A 14,638-nucleotide genomic window follows, 5' to 3' on the forward strand; every position below is an offset into this window, starting at 1 on the left:
TCAAAGGCCACTATATAGCACACGGACATATTCAAGGCTATCAGCTTATATTTCAGTCTGTATTCAAGTTTTGAGGTCCTTTATGATTACGCAAACATCAGAAATATAGTGGTATAATAAACGGTACTCAGGAAAGCAGAGTGTTAGAGCCAGTATTAAAATCTGTAGGCTCAAAACACCCACTTAATGTTTCAACAAATGCTTGATACTACCGTTTATTCAAAAATAGAAAGAGTAAATGCACTTACATAAAAATAACTTTCACTGCTCAGCAAGCGTGCTCATGTGATTTTTTTATATTAGTACAAACTTAAAAAAAACCTGCCATATGACTTTTAAGAGAAATGATTCCAATTCACCTTCTCCCTACTTGAGTACATTTACATTAAGGCTTTGAATCATCTGACCCAAGATTTTACAACATTAAAATGAATGGGTCCACGTGGATGCTAGTATGTCTCATTGAGACTTAGCGTGACTAGAATTAAAGCTCACCACCTTAAGGAAACAGGACACATGCTCATGCCTTGACTATGTTCTTTTTGTCTCTGAACTAGAAGGTAAAGTTTTGTAGTAACAGTACTTCATGGCAAGAGACAAGTATGTAACAGTTTGTTTTAAAAGCAAATTATGAATTCATGGCAACATCTTTGGAGAAACTTCTGGTTTTTTTCTTAATTCCTAAAAATTTCATGCAGAAAGATACTTCTTAAGATTACCTTAAGAAATTACATTTTTGATGGAATTGGAATGTGTATCCCAAACTGCTCATGAGGAAAAAAAAAAGTCTAAAAGCTCCTCCTGGATTTTTGTCATACGTTTGTATCTTGCAGTAATGGTTCTTTAGCTTCACCAGGAGCCTGGGGACTGTGGGGATGGCCGTGGCTGCCACAGTGTTTCTTCCAGTTGCTGGATCGTACGTTTAGGTTTGTGTGTTCAGGAATAAACAAGGCAACAAGTAGTGCCAACAGCACAGAGCACGCTCCAAATAAGAACGGGGGTCCGGGAATTATAGAATTCTGAAAACAACAACAGAAACACCACAAAGTATTAATGAACCTTTAGCAACTGTCCTCTGTTAACATGTGTCTGAAAACCCAAGTTTCCAGAGCAGAAAGAACTTTTTCTTGCTATGCTAGCCAATACAGTATTTGTCTCCGTGTGGAAAGAAGGTTACATCCTAAGATTTAGGAGAAGGAGCAGATGGTTCTTAGTAATGCTTGGCAACTTCCTTTTCTAGTGCAAGTTCTTGCTGCTGAGTTTCCTCAACAAATTACTATCCATTAGGAACTAAAAAACCCCACAACACAGAGCTTGGTGAAAAGATTGGTGAAAAGACTGAAGGACAACAACAAAAACATACAACGTGTGAAAGGTAAATACAGCATCAGGGAGACAAGAAGAGGGGGCTGCTGCTGGTTTTAGTCCATCCTTCCCTCAGTCTACTCTCTTCACAAGGGTCATCAGTTGTCTAGTTGCTACCAGCTGTATCTCTTTGAAAGTTAAACTAAACCATACCACTTAGTTAGAAACTACCCTCCCCACGGGTGATTTAAGAACCTCTTTCTACATGCTTCATTTGCAGTTAAGTGTAACAAAATGTAATACAGCATCACACTCAGAACTGGTGAGCACATAATTCCTTATTAATTCTAAAAAAGCAATTAGGAAGTAAAAGAAGAATACCTGTTGTAAATGGTACTGTGTGATGACACTACCTCCTGATGGTGATTCAGGCATGGGGAGTTCATTCAGTTCAACATGAAATATATGAATATAAAACCATAAAGTGCTGGTCCCAAACCATTACACAGTCCTCGAATTCCTGTTATCATCCCTTGAACAACACCTGGGAAAAGTAAAAATACACTGTTAGCCATCTGTATTTACATGTATATAATTAACTATTTTTAATGGATTATGAACAGGTCAGTAAGACTCTATTCACTTCACTTTCAAACTCCTGCAAGCAGGAAAGCTTCCCTGAATGGTGCTGCACTAGGGGGAGCAGTAAACACGGGGCACAGAAAAACTGTCATTATAGCCAAGATGTTTTTCCATCTCCTTATAGGCACAGAGTAGTACTTGCTGTGCCACACTCAGAGACCAGTATATGTACACACAGTATCCCTGCTGTCAGTGTCCCATGCAGGAGAGAAAGCACTGTACGCAACCTGGATAACTAAGCAAACTTGTCAAAAGTGAGGAAAATAAATCGCATATTAAGTTCATTAAATATTTTGCTACTCGTGGGACCTGCTGAGTGTTTTCCCTCTGTGCCAGAAGGGCTCGATGCAGATGTATTACAACTCCAGGTAACTTGATTTTAACACTGTGTGTCCTATGCTCAGGTGCATGGGCTGCTCTGTGCCAAGACTCAGGCAGAGTGGCTGGCACTACGACAACACCCTGACACGTCTGTCTTCACAGTGTTCTTTGACTGGAATTTCAAGTATTAGGACAAAACCTACCCTGCTGGTCAGCATCAGCAGTTCGTGAAACCAGTGCACTTACAGCTGGGAAAGTAATACTGGACATGGCAGCAACAGCTCCAGCTGCCCACATCATCCTGCAAGAAATACAGACTCAACGTAACTGCTCTGCAGGGACAGTGTTCCGCAGTTGGAGCGTGTATGTATGCGTATGTATACACATGTACTCACGTACTTAAGTGTCTCCCTTGGATAAAGGATTAAAATGCGGAAAAATACTGTATCATTCAGATATTAAAATGAAATTTACATACCATGGTTCTGATCCAAAGCCGTACCACGCAAGTTGTAGTATTTGAAATCCTAGGCCCAGTAAGATGGTGTTTTTATTTCCAATGGACCGCATAAGTAAACTCAAAACTATGGTCTGACAGAGAAGGGAAAAAAGTTTTTAAAAAATAAAATCAAATAACATGTTAATTACATACAGATAAATTAATGAATTTAAAAAAGGTAAAACATTTTATTCTCAACATTAAATGCATGCAAATAAATAATTTTTAAAAAGCCAAGTAAAATTCTCCAAAACCAGTATTTGCCAAGTATTCAGAAGCCTCTACGAAAAAAATAGCATCATTTAGCAAGTACTATGAACAAACTGTCACCTCTTATATCACAGAAGGATTTAGTTTTCTCAACACAGTCCACAACTTTGGATGTTAATGAACCAAGCCCTGGTTGGCAGATGTTTTTCCATCTAAGTTGGAGTGTTAATCAATTGTTAGAGACTTGGAAAAACAGCTACAGGAAAGGGGAGTCACATTTCTTTAACCGCAGTATTATGGAAGTTCTCCACAGCGCTTTGCTCTTTTGAAGTTACCGAGTCACTGCTATTATTTCATTAACTCACCTGTGCAATAATGGAGAGAATCCCAAGGACTGCTATAAATGCTGCAACACTTTCAGATGAAAATCCCATTATCTATATTGAAAAAAGGCAACTTGATTATTAACCATTAACCTTGTATCATAATGTCACAAATATCAGGGGGGAACACAATGCAGAAGACCGGTATTATTCAACTCCTCCCCAACTTAGAAAATAAGTTGTTTGGTGTTTGCTTCTTTTTTTCTCATTAAATCAAGCAAGTAAACAAAACTAAAGGAGCATAATAGTTACAAAGTATCAGAAAGTGTTTTATAACTCCTTCATCTCTCTTTTTGTCTCTCTAAAAAGAGACAAAACCAGAACAGCCAAAGGACTTAAATAGGCTGTTGGGAGCTTTAAGTGGTACTAGTGATCTATACTTTCTGTATTAATTCAGCAATACCGAAAACTTCCCTATAAATTTACTTTTGTTCAAATCCATATCGAAACGTTAAGTTACCTGTCTGAGGTATAGGAAGAAGCTGGAATATTGACCTGCCTCTGGGAGGTAGGAAAGAAAGACTGTTATGCAGATTAGCAGCACAATTGAGTCCTGGCCGACTTTCTTCAGTGACTACGGCAAGAAAAAAGTATTATAAACCATTTAACTGTCATATTGAGAAAAGCATGTCAATTAACGAAGCTATTATGTGATACCACCAAAACACTTCTGCATGTTCAGCAAGGTCATTGGCAAAAATATTAGCCGTGATGCAAGGTTAAACTTGAAAAAGCACTGGCTTTGTTTTTTAAGCTTGAAACATAGTTAAGTTTAGTCTCTTTCCTGTCTCAAAAGCTCAACATTTACAAATAACAAAATATTCCACGTTTAATTAGCTTACTGCAAAAGGGTCAGCCTGTTCCCACGAAATGGGTGCTCCCCAGGACGCTGGCCTCATCTTCTCTGGCAGTGACTCTGGTACAGCAACAAGAATAAAACAAATGTCTAACAAGGCTATTGCTGTAGCCAGGACCACAACCAGGCTGTCTCCATAGACTCGACCAAGGTAGGCACCAATAGCAGGGCTGGTCACTAAACTTGCCGCAAAAGTTGCTGAAACCTACAACAAATAACAGCTGGTAAGATTTTCAGTTATGTAAATCAACAGTATTACCACCCCCTTGTCCGCATTTTCAGAAGCCTAACCATTTTAATCAGGTAGTGATTAAAAGTAACCTTTTCCTGTGATTATGTGGTATTGGCTGTGTATTTCAGACAGTCAAAAATTTTCAAGAAAAACAATTCTTTTTTTTCTTCTTTTTTTTTTTTTCATAACTGGACAGCAATGTGAGGCTCACAGCACTCTTGCATATAATGACATAATTAGATTTAATTAACTATACAGTCTGCTGATATCTCTGGGAAGCGATGAGCTTTATTTAATCTTCGTATTAGAGAAGCAGGCAATGCCTGTTAAGAAAGGAGAAAAGACTCACACGTATCAAGGGCATATTAAATTTAATATGCTGGTTAATCCAACTTGCTACAACGGATCTTCAGAAAGTAGCTTTTGGTTAACCAGCTGGCCTTGGTGTGACTGAACAAACTTTCTCAACATCTCTCGATCCCTGATGTGTACAGGCAGAAAGAAGCTACATTCTGTATCCATTGCTTTCAGCATTTCCTGCTGACTACAATAATGGATTCTGTATCTTTAATGCAACCAATAATTCTGCGAATCCCTAATACTTAGGGCTGTGAAGGATCCTGAGACCTGGCAGGTTATTGGGAGATAACAGAGAAACAGAAGTGAATGGTAAGAACTTAAGACAAGTTTCTCAGCTCCATTTGTTCTGAGCTGAAGTGCAGCAGTGTGACTGGAGACACAGGCAGCAGTAGTCAAGTTATTGTACAATGGCAGTTCCAAAATTACCCAGGAACAAAAGGTTAGTTTTTGGAAAAGGTGACAGACTAGTACTAGTGTGAGAAATGATGGAGCAATAACTAAAGCCCCTCAGATGATCATAACACTGACAATAACTGTTAAGACAGAGATCTGAAAGACAACTTTGAACACAGTCATATTTGTTTAAGTTAGAAGCAGACTATTCAAGAGATACAGGAATGGATGACAATAACAATTAAACAGAAAAACCCTACTCCAAACTAAAATCAACTTGCCAGAGAAGAAATGAAAATACAGTTTTGAAAAGCTTTACCTGCTGAAGTATTTAGTACTGAACATCACAGGAACACAGCCAAAAAAATACATACCAATCCGTAGGCCATGCTTCTTTCATGTTCTTGGGTTATGTCTGCTACGTATGCAAAAACCACAGAAAACGTCACCGCAAACACTCCAGAGACAGAGATAACTGCGAAGTACCACCTAGGAACATTATCAACAAGTTAGAACAGCTAAATAGAAACAAAAGAGTCGCTGCTTACACTCCAAGTACTGTTCAACAGTAAATCATCTTGTCCAACTTTTCCTGACAAGTATTACAATAAACTTGCATAAAGCTAGTATGACACAGTTGTGTAATTCCTCCTTGGTGCCCCAAATATAAAATTATGTTGTTTTTCTTTGTTAACATCTATGAAAAACTGCCGTGATTAAGTACTTCTAGGAAACGAGGTGTTAGACTAACTTCCACTGGATGCCTGTGACCCAGTGCGAATTAGGAACTTCAGTATTTTGAGAATCTGGTCATGGAGAGGTCTCAACACCAGCCTTATCCTTATGCTGCAGACACTAACACTCGTGACTAGAAACATTAAGCTACGCTTAGAAACAAGCTACTTCCCAGCAAAGGGATGGAGAATCCATGAACAATCCACGTGACTGAAGAGAACACGGAAGAGGCTGACTGAGCGACCAGCTCAGCTGGCTCCGCGCTGGCCAGCACACTCTTGTTTCAGCCTCACCCTCGGGTACAGCGCGCGGGTAGTCCGACAACTCTGAGTTGTGACTCAAGCACTGCCTTGGGAATGTACGTGCCGGTTAGGAGCTTACTCGCCTGCACGCAGCCTGAAAGTGGGTGGATTTTAAAACTCGAGAAACAAAACAGCAGCAACATTTTAAGTTACAAACGGTCACTTCATGCACTAGCCAGCATAGGCAAGGTGGTAATTTCCGCATAGTTGGTTAGTATTTTGAGTCACACGGCCACAATACAGACTGCACAGTTTACTGGACAGCATTCTATATCTTTTGCAAATGTGCTGAAGTAGGAAGTGGGGCCTACAGCACAGAGCTCAAAACCAGCAGCTCTTCAAATTCTGACCAAGGTGTTTGGCCTCACGGCAGTTAGTTCAGTTTGACTCTGTTCTCTCAACTTTGCACCCAAGTAATACAAAAGCCTCAACCTTCCATGGAGCACAAACAGTATTTTATCAGCAGTGCTACAAACATAAGCATTACTTAGCAAGAAACAGCAAATCTAGTGTGAAGGTATTTACTAACCATGGGCTGATCTTCATGAGTGGTATTGGTGCACAGGTGAAAAACACTGTTAGCAGCAAGAAGGACTTTCGTCCCCACACGTCAGACAGGGCACCTATGAGCGGGGCACTGAGGAACGATAATAAGCCCTAAATGAAACAAAACATTTTAAGTTAGAACTAAGTGGTCAGAATCATGACAGCCGACCATAACAATCTGACAGTAGGCTGGGCTCTGTTTTTATTACAGTGGATGACTATAGAGCAATGCATCAAGGGCAATATGGTCAAGCATTACTGATCTTCTATTCCATGTCTGGTTACAAAACATTTGACGTTACCTCAGAGTTACACAAAATTCAAAATGCAGATGATCCAGTCATACTAGCAGTTTTATGAACTGTATTTTATAGTTTTATATATTTAGAATTCACATAAACGTAAATCATTGAAAATACCCTACTGGGGCAACAAGCCCTAAGTAAAAACTTCTTGAATTTTAGACACGCACTATGTGGGTCTTTTGTGATAAGTCAACTACCTTTTTATTTGCTGAACCCAAACAGCAGGCACAGACCAAGCAGTATCTTACTAAAAGTAAAACGATACCTATTTGCTTTTTTAGCAATAATTGATTCCCATGTTTTATTTATACCATGAAAGCTATATTGAAAAACCTCTTGAATGTTTCTCTCAATTGGCAGTCATTTCTATATTCCTCCCACCATTCACTTTAAACTGTACTTGTGATTAACTTTTGTCACCTTACCTTTACTCCTTGAATTAGACCATTCATTAGAAATGTATGTTTTGGGAAGGTTTCATGCAGAACCTGGAGAAGAAATACTAACACTGTCATTTACGCAATATCAACTATAAACATTGCTCATGATGCATCCAACTTCTACTGCGGCACCTTCACAGTAGTTTGGTGTTTTCACAACAAAGAAAAGACAGACACACCACAAATAATCTATTTAATCTCTGATCTGCATGGAAGGTACTTTGAGATTTTAGCTTTACTTGGTAAGGGCCTCAGTTCTCTCAACACTTTGGGAAGGATTCATGTCATCTAACTTCAGTGTCTGAAATCTAAACAGACCACAGAGAACCTAGAAAATGATCTCAAATCAGACTGCACGTGTTACCATGTCATCTGTAGGGGGCTGGGGAGAGAGAGGAGAGACATCATCATTCTGAAGTGACTCTCAATTCGGTGACCAGAGCCTCGAAACAGGTTAAAATAGGCACCTCTCCCAGTCTGACTTGTGTTATGTGAGATGGATGCCAGTTGGTGAGCAACGTGCGGTTTATATCCAAGAGACTGTTGATGGTGGACATCAGCTTACAGAACCGCACCAAGACTGCATTTTAGGTGGCATTTGCTTGGAGATCTTTAAGCCTTCACTGCTTTTAATCTGTAAGCATGTGTCACTCTCAAAGATTAAATCCAAATGGAAAGCAACCAACTACATTAGAAAATAACTTGGTGCAAACTCTTTGGTATGACTGTCTCGCTAATCACAGGGAAACTTTGACTGGTGTAACTGGATCTGCGCTCTGAAGCTTCTGTTTAAAGCACAGCTGGGTCACCAAGGACCTCCTTACCTACACACACAGCTTGCATAATTTTACCAAACCTCAGGTATATTTTTGTCCTTACATTTGTAACGTGCCAACTTTTTGTAGCGTCTTGAAAGAAAACATAATTTCATTACTGCCTTACTGCTTTCACATCAGGAAATACTTACAAGTAAGCTTGAGCATTAGCAGAGTTAAACATAAACAGCTATGTTGCATGATTACACTGCTTTAATGAAATAATTTAAAAATCCTGGTTCCATGTAAAAATAATAAACTTTTCCCTTGCTCAACAGAGCAGCTCGATGATACACAGTTTTTGTTCAATTCAGAAGATATCCAGTGCCTTGCAGTCATTGCACCACTCCCATACAGCGAGAAACCAAGCATTTCACTTACCACCAGAGTGGCGCTTGTAAGAGTCCCCAAGCAAAAAACTCCCAAGAAGATCACTATAACAGCATGGTAGACACCGGTGAACCAATTCCTTGAGCTAAAACAAAAGAAAAAACAGGTCACTAACACGTCTAACAATCTATCAGTATGAAAAAGGATCTGAACACTACAAACAGACGGATCAAAAAATGAAACAGACTCAAAACATCGGAATACAGTTACTCAAGCTAACTGCACTGAATTAAATTCCTGTTTTAACCCCTTTGCTGCTAATGTCCTGACATGTCTTAATCCTCTGCAGAATATAAGTGTGCTTCCCTCTCAAATTACAAAAAATAACCACTTTACTGCCAGTATGGGAAACAAGTATGCTACTGAAAGCAGAAACAGACCCTTCTTTGGATTATTAGTTCATTTTCCTGGAGAAAAATGCTTAAGCCCACACAATGCTGCATGGAAATCAAGTTTCATGATTTCAAAACACAGTATGTTCACACTCCGCTATCCCAAAGTCTAATTGCCTCATCTATCAAACAGCTTTACAGCACTTCTGTTACTAAAGGCACCGATGGCCAAGTACAAACTTCGACAGCTCTAAATCAAGAAAGAAAAAACGGAAATAACGCCGAAGTGAATCTCAGGAACAGCACTGATCACTTCCCACATACTGAGAGCAGGTCCATTAGCTACAATGTGCTTCAAATGCATGGAATAGATCTGAGTAAAAGATCTGAAATACGGAACTCCAAATTCTGTGGTGATTTAGTAGAATCAGAACTAGCTTTTGAGGAGAACAAAAAGAGCATGGGTGGGGACAACCTGCTCATCTCATACACTCTGTAAACGCTGCCCTGTCAAACAACATGCCATAGTTCATCATTTGCAAATTGAGGAAATGATGCACTAATTGTTTTCGTATTAAGGTAGTATGAACAACTTGGTAGAATCTCACATGTATTCTTTAAGCTTAGAAGTTGCTGCCTTAGTATCTACTTCCGTAGCTTTGTGTGAAGGTGGGTTACCAACGGAGTGGCACCGACTTGATTAGACCTAGCATTTACACTGAGCAAACATGGAAGTCCTCAGCTGCTTCTCAAGATTCAGGGGGATCTTATCAACACATAGAAATATCCGATTTACGGATCGACAGAGACAGACTTTTCTCAGAGGCGTTCAGTGACGGGACTGGAGGCACACACCGAAACACAGGAAATTCTATGTAAGCCCTGAACAAAGCAAACCCCTGGAAACCAGCTGCCCAGTGAGGTTGTGGAATCTCCATCCCCCAAACCTGACTGGACACAGCCCTAAGCAAACAACTCCAGCTGACGCTGTTTGAGGGAAGAGGCTGGACAGTCGGCTTAGAGGTGTTGAGAGGTGCCTTCCGATCTCAAATACTACATGATTTTCAGTTAGGTAGTACTAGAGCCTTTCTTTATAACAAGATTTATGCAAGTCATACCTAGCTTTCTTTCCAGATTCCAGTATTTCCAACACAGGAAAAAAAAAACCTAAAAATAAGCCTTTTCAACAACTGTGGGAAATAAATACAGAAAACCATACTGGCTGTTCACCCTATTGCTAGAAAAGATAAGAATTTTCAAAGGTAACCATTCAACATGTAAAAGGTGAGCTACAAAAGTACCTTAGCACTGTACTATTTTCTTTCCCAAGCCCTCTTCAGTAAATACAGACATTTTTGCTACTTTTTCATCCTATTAAGGAGGTACATTAACAGTCTTCATAGGTACAGAAAGTAGGTATAATTACCTTCACTTCCCACAATTCCTCTCCCTTTCCACCCACAACCCTTATTGCAGTTTTGGGTTAAAAAAAATGTATCCAGCTCTGCACAAACCGTAAGTAGCAATCTTAGCTGTTTGCCTCACTGTGATACAGAAATCAGGTTCATTCTCATAGTCCTCAGATTCCTATCAAGCTTGTGACCCCCCAAGGTATCATAAATGGTGAGGCAGAAGTTGTGAACCCAGCCCTGTCCAAGCACCATGCGTCAAAAGCACCTCCGGTCTGCTCACATACAGCAAACACAAGCTCAGCAGCCATCTGTCTCTGTGCTTGCCCTTGTCCAGTCTGGGTAGCTACTGAGAGATCACATGCACAAACCAAACCAGCAGAATGAAACCAGTGGCTGTCCTGCACTGCTAACCTGTTGGTGATTTTAGAGGCATATAAGCAGATGACTGCTGTCCTCTGCCACGTCATCCAGCTATAGGCAACCTGATCAGATGTTTCCATTACACGGGCAGAAACAAACAGAAGTGACATTTAGATGACCAGGGTTAAGCTTCTTATTGCTAATGCTCACTTATCACAGGTACTGTTATTTGCTCTTATCTAGAAAAAAAGAAATAATTTAGTCACATTCAGATCATCACCTCTATAGCTATTTTTAAGATGGCTGCAACTATAAGTAGCAAAGTACTCCTGAGGTGCAAGAAAGAGGGAAGGAGATTAATAACTGGTTACATTACAGAGCATGAAGATCTATTATAAGTCCACAAGACCTGAGTACTAGTCTGATGTACGCTCCTACTCCACCGTGCACAGAGCAGGTGTGGGGTATTCAGCCCCATCTTACTGTACAAACCGGCCCCGCTGTGCTTCACAAACCGGCTAATGTAGCGTAATGTAATGACCTAAGTGCAACCAAATCAGAAGACCTTACACCTGGAGAGAGGAGTGTTTGCAGGAACAACCCGGAACTGAGATGTTCCAATCAGAGCGACAGCATCCCCTCTCTGCAACCATGTAGCCAGAGCAGAGCGTTTTTACGTTTGGCAAAATCTGTGCGCAAACCAGCACTCTAAGAATGCCCTTTTCGCTGGTTAGAGAGAAAAGGTCTTTAACCAAACACTGTCAGTCAGGCCGTGATAAAAAGAGGATACGCCAGGCGCCCTAAGAACACCGCATCTGGCAACAACAGAACAACTATCAAAGCAACAAGGCATCGGATACAAGATCACAGCTGCTGCTCCTCTGCTGGAAAGGAAGAGACGCCAAAGTACTAAGCTGTAATTCTCTTCGGCATTGCCCAGGCATGTAACTCCCAATTCGTTTCAGAGCTTCAAACTGCATAATCTTACACAGGATGAATTCCAACTGGTCATAAGGGAAGGCGAAATTAAGAACAGTGTTGAAACCACTTCACTGGTGTTACTGCCTCTCCTTTGGTGAATCTGACAACACGCACCTGAGTACACACACCATTACACGTTGCTTTCTGTGATACAGCCACTGAGCTGCAAAGACACCACAAAAATACCACCATACACCAGCCCACCCTCCTGCACCACCCATCGCCTCGCAAGGGTGCCCTGCGTAACTCACGGCGGGAGCAGAGGCGCTGCAGCAGCAATAGGTGTTTTTTCCCTTTTGCTTGTTTTTTTCTTTCACATCAGAATCAGTGACTAGAAGCGAGAACAAATTAAATTGACTGAAGGTTCCCCATCAGTAAACTCTTTTTGCCTTGTGACACCTGCCTCATTAAATAGCTTTATATTATCACAGGCAAGAAAGTCACGGTTTTCTTTGATGTGAAATAGTTTCAAACAAACCAATCAGGCTAGAAACTGTACATTTAGATACTTGATTAGCTACTGGTTTGCCAACTGGAGATATTCAAGACGGCGGGCTGTTTCATTTGCCTGTTTCCCATAATGTCACATAGCATGTTGGGTAAGCAAAGAAACTAGGAGACTGAGCACAGAAGGCTAGTTAATGTTTCAGCAAACATTAAAAAAATTCAAGCATAAAGTTTTTGCTGTCATTACAAGAATACTCTGCTTTAACAGACTTTATAACTTTAAAAATGTATTTAAACCAAATAGTTTCTCAAAACATTCGTCTGAAGGCAGAAAATATGACAAGCTGGTATTCTTGTTATCTAACAACATCTACATACTTTCATCTAAAGTTCAAAGTCCATTTTTCCACTGTTTTAAAAACAACAGAAAATTGTACAGAACCTCATGCAAGTTCCACACTGCTTTTGAAACTGGCGGGATACACTGCAGCCCCTCTGTACCACTAAATGCAGTTGTTATATCTTTTCTTCTCTCTTGGCACAAGAAAGTTAAAGTTGAGAGATAAAGAACACTTGGAAATATATTGTACTTTAATCAATGATTACTTCAGAGAGAAATTCTGAAGCTCCATGTCCCATAAGTAACAATGTTTACTTCTATTACTCATTCTAAAATATTTGCATTTAACATTTTACAAGTAGTCTCATACATTTCTATCCTTACGAAGTGCAGGAAACATGTCCTGAAAAACATCAACATCCATCACTGGAATTAGTTTTGCTTCTTACCAGACAGTTGGTCACCAGTTTGATGAACAACTCTAGTGACTCTGACACCTCCCTCTTCTCCATTTTTGTTCCAAAAAGACAAACTGAAGGGCCACTAGCGATTTAGACTGTAAAGATGTCTCTTTATTTGAAATAACGACACTGTATTTAGAAGAGCGCACATCAAATCCACACAATGTTACACAGCGCAAAAAAGGCAGGGACAAGGATACATTGGCAATAATGCTACTCAGCAACTAAAAAAAAACAAGCTCCAATGCCAAAACACTTAACAGCTTCCTTTCTTTTTAAAATTTATCTATTTAATAAGAAGCAACATCGTGGGAGGGAACTGCAAAACACTTCTTCCAGGCACCCTGTACGGGATTTCTCTGATGCAAGAGCCCGTCCCACTCGCTGGCCTATTCTTTCCCAAGACTATGGAAACAGAAAGGACAGAGGGCTGCTGTGACGGCAATCCACTCACCGTGCGGGAAATGCACATCCCAGACGGGCTTTGCACCACCAGAACTGCATCCTAACACACTCGGCGCTTCCTGCGTTCCTTTACAATGGGCAACTGCCTGCCCGCACCGTCCCAGGCTATTGTGCCGCCGACTGCTGCTTCCGAGCAGCTCTTCCTTGCGCAAGGACTCAGTTCAGCACTTTTCAACGTAAAGTTGGGTTTAGACGCGTGCCGCGTCATCTCGGACACACGCCACGGATCCGCAGTTACCGACGCCTAACTCCTGAGCCGACTCTGCTCTGCACACTGGCTCCTGAGCCCTGAAAATCGGTCCGCGCTGCGCAGGAGCATTTATGAAAAACACCTGAGCTAACACCCGTACAGGTGTTTCTCGAGCAACCGCCTCAACGAAACCGGCCCGGGGTGCCGAACGAAGCTATCGCGGCTGCAGCATAAAAAAAACCCGAAACCCCGCCACAGAGCTCAGCCCGGCGCCTCCGCCGCAGCACGGCCCGCTCGCACGCCGCCAGACGCGGCCGCCCGAGGCCCGCGGGCCCCCCCGCGCCGGACCGGGCCTGGCCGCACCTGCCTCGGCCCCCTGCCAGCCCTCCGCATGGCCGCGGGAGCCCGCGGCTCGGGATTCCGCAGCCGCCAGCTCGCCCCACAGCCGCCCCCGCCCCGGAGCCGCCCGCCGCTCCGCGCCCCCGGCCCCGCCCGGCCTCACCGTCCCGCCGTCCTTAATGATGATCTTCTTGGCCAGCATGATACTGCGGTTCACGGCGCGCTTCTTCTTCTTCCCCCCCTGGGTCATTTTACCATCCTACAGCCCCGGGGGGGAGCGGCGGCAGCAGCGGACCCTCCCCAGCAGCCGGGCCTTCGCTTCGCGTCGCCTCCCCTCCCCGCGTACCCGCCGCCACCGCTCACGCACCCGGCGCCATCTTGGCCGGCCACCCCCGCGCGCAGCCGCCGCCGCGCATCACGCGATCGCCCCATTGGCCGGACGCCGGTCACGTGCGCGGGAGGCGCCGCGCGCGGGGCGGGGGGGGCGCCGCGCCGAGGCCTCCGCTGGCGGCAGCGGCCGCGCCCCGAGCGCAGGCGGGGGCCCCGCCTCGCTGCCTTTCAAAACATGATGGTTGGG

General features: G+C 42.4%; 1 protein-coding gene across 1 annotated transcript; it reads right to left on the reverse strand.

The window, feature by feature from the left end:
* Nucleotides 1-337: 337 nt before the first annotated feature.
* Nucleotides 338-14,380, reverse strand: SLC71A1 (solute carrier family 71 member 1). Its single transcript, XM_086617323.1, is given in 15 exon segments — nucleotides 338-1,019; nucleotides 1,687-1,772; nucleotides 1,775-1,849; nucleotides 2,472-2,569; nucleotides 2,747-2,859; nucleotides 3,343-3,414; nucleotides 3,821-3,934; nucleotides 4,203-4,421; nucleotides 5,576-5,690; nucleotides 6,768-6,895; nucleotides 7,515-7,577; nucleotides 8,726-8,799; nucleotides 8,802-8,819; nucleotide 11,269; nucleotides 14,225-14,380. Coding segments are annotated over 15 exon segments (1,470 nt in total). The 5' UTR covers nucleotides 14,312-14,380; the 3' UTR covers nucleotides 338-812.
* Nucleotides 14,381-14,638: the final 258 nt, after the last annotated feature.

This window comes from Tauraco erythrolophus, chromosome 10 (genome assembly GCF_009769465.1).
Source record: "Tauraco erythrolophus isolate bTauEry1 chromosome 10, bTauEry1.pri, whole genome shotgun sequence".
Taxonomy (NCBI): Eukaryota; Metazoa; Chordata; class Aves; order Musophagiformes; family Musophagidae; genus Tauraco; species Tauraco erythrolophus.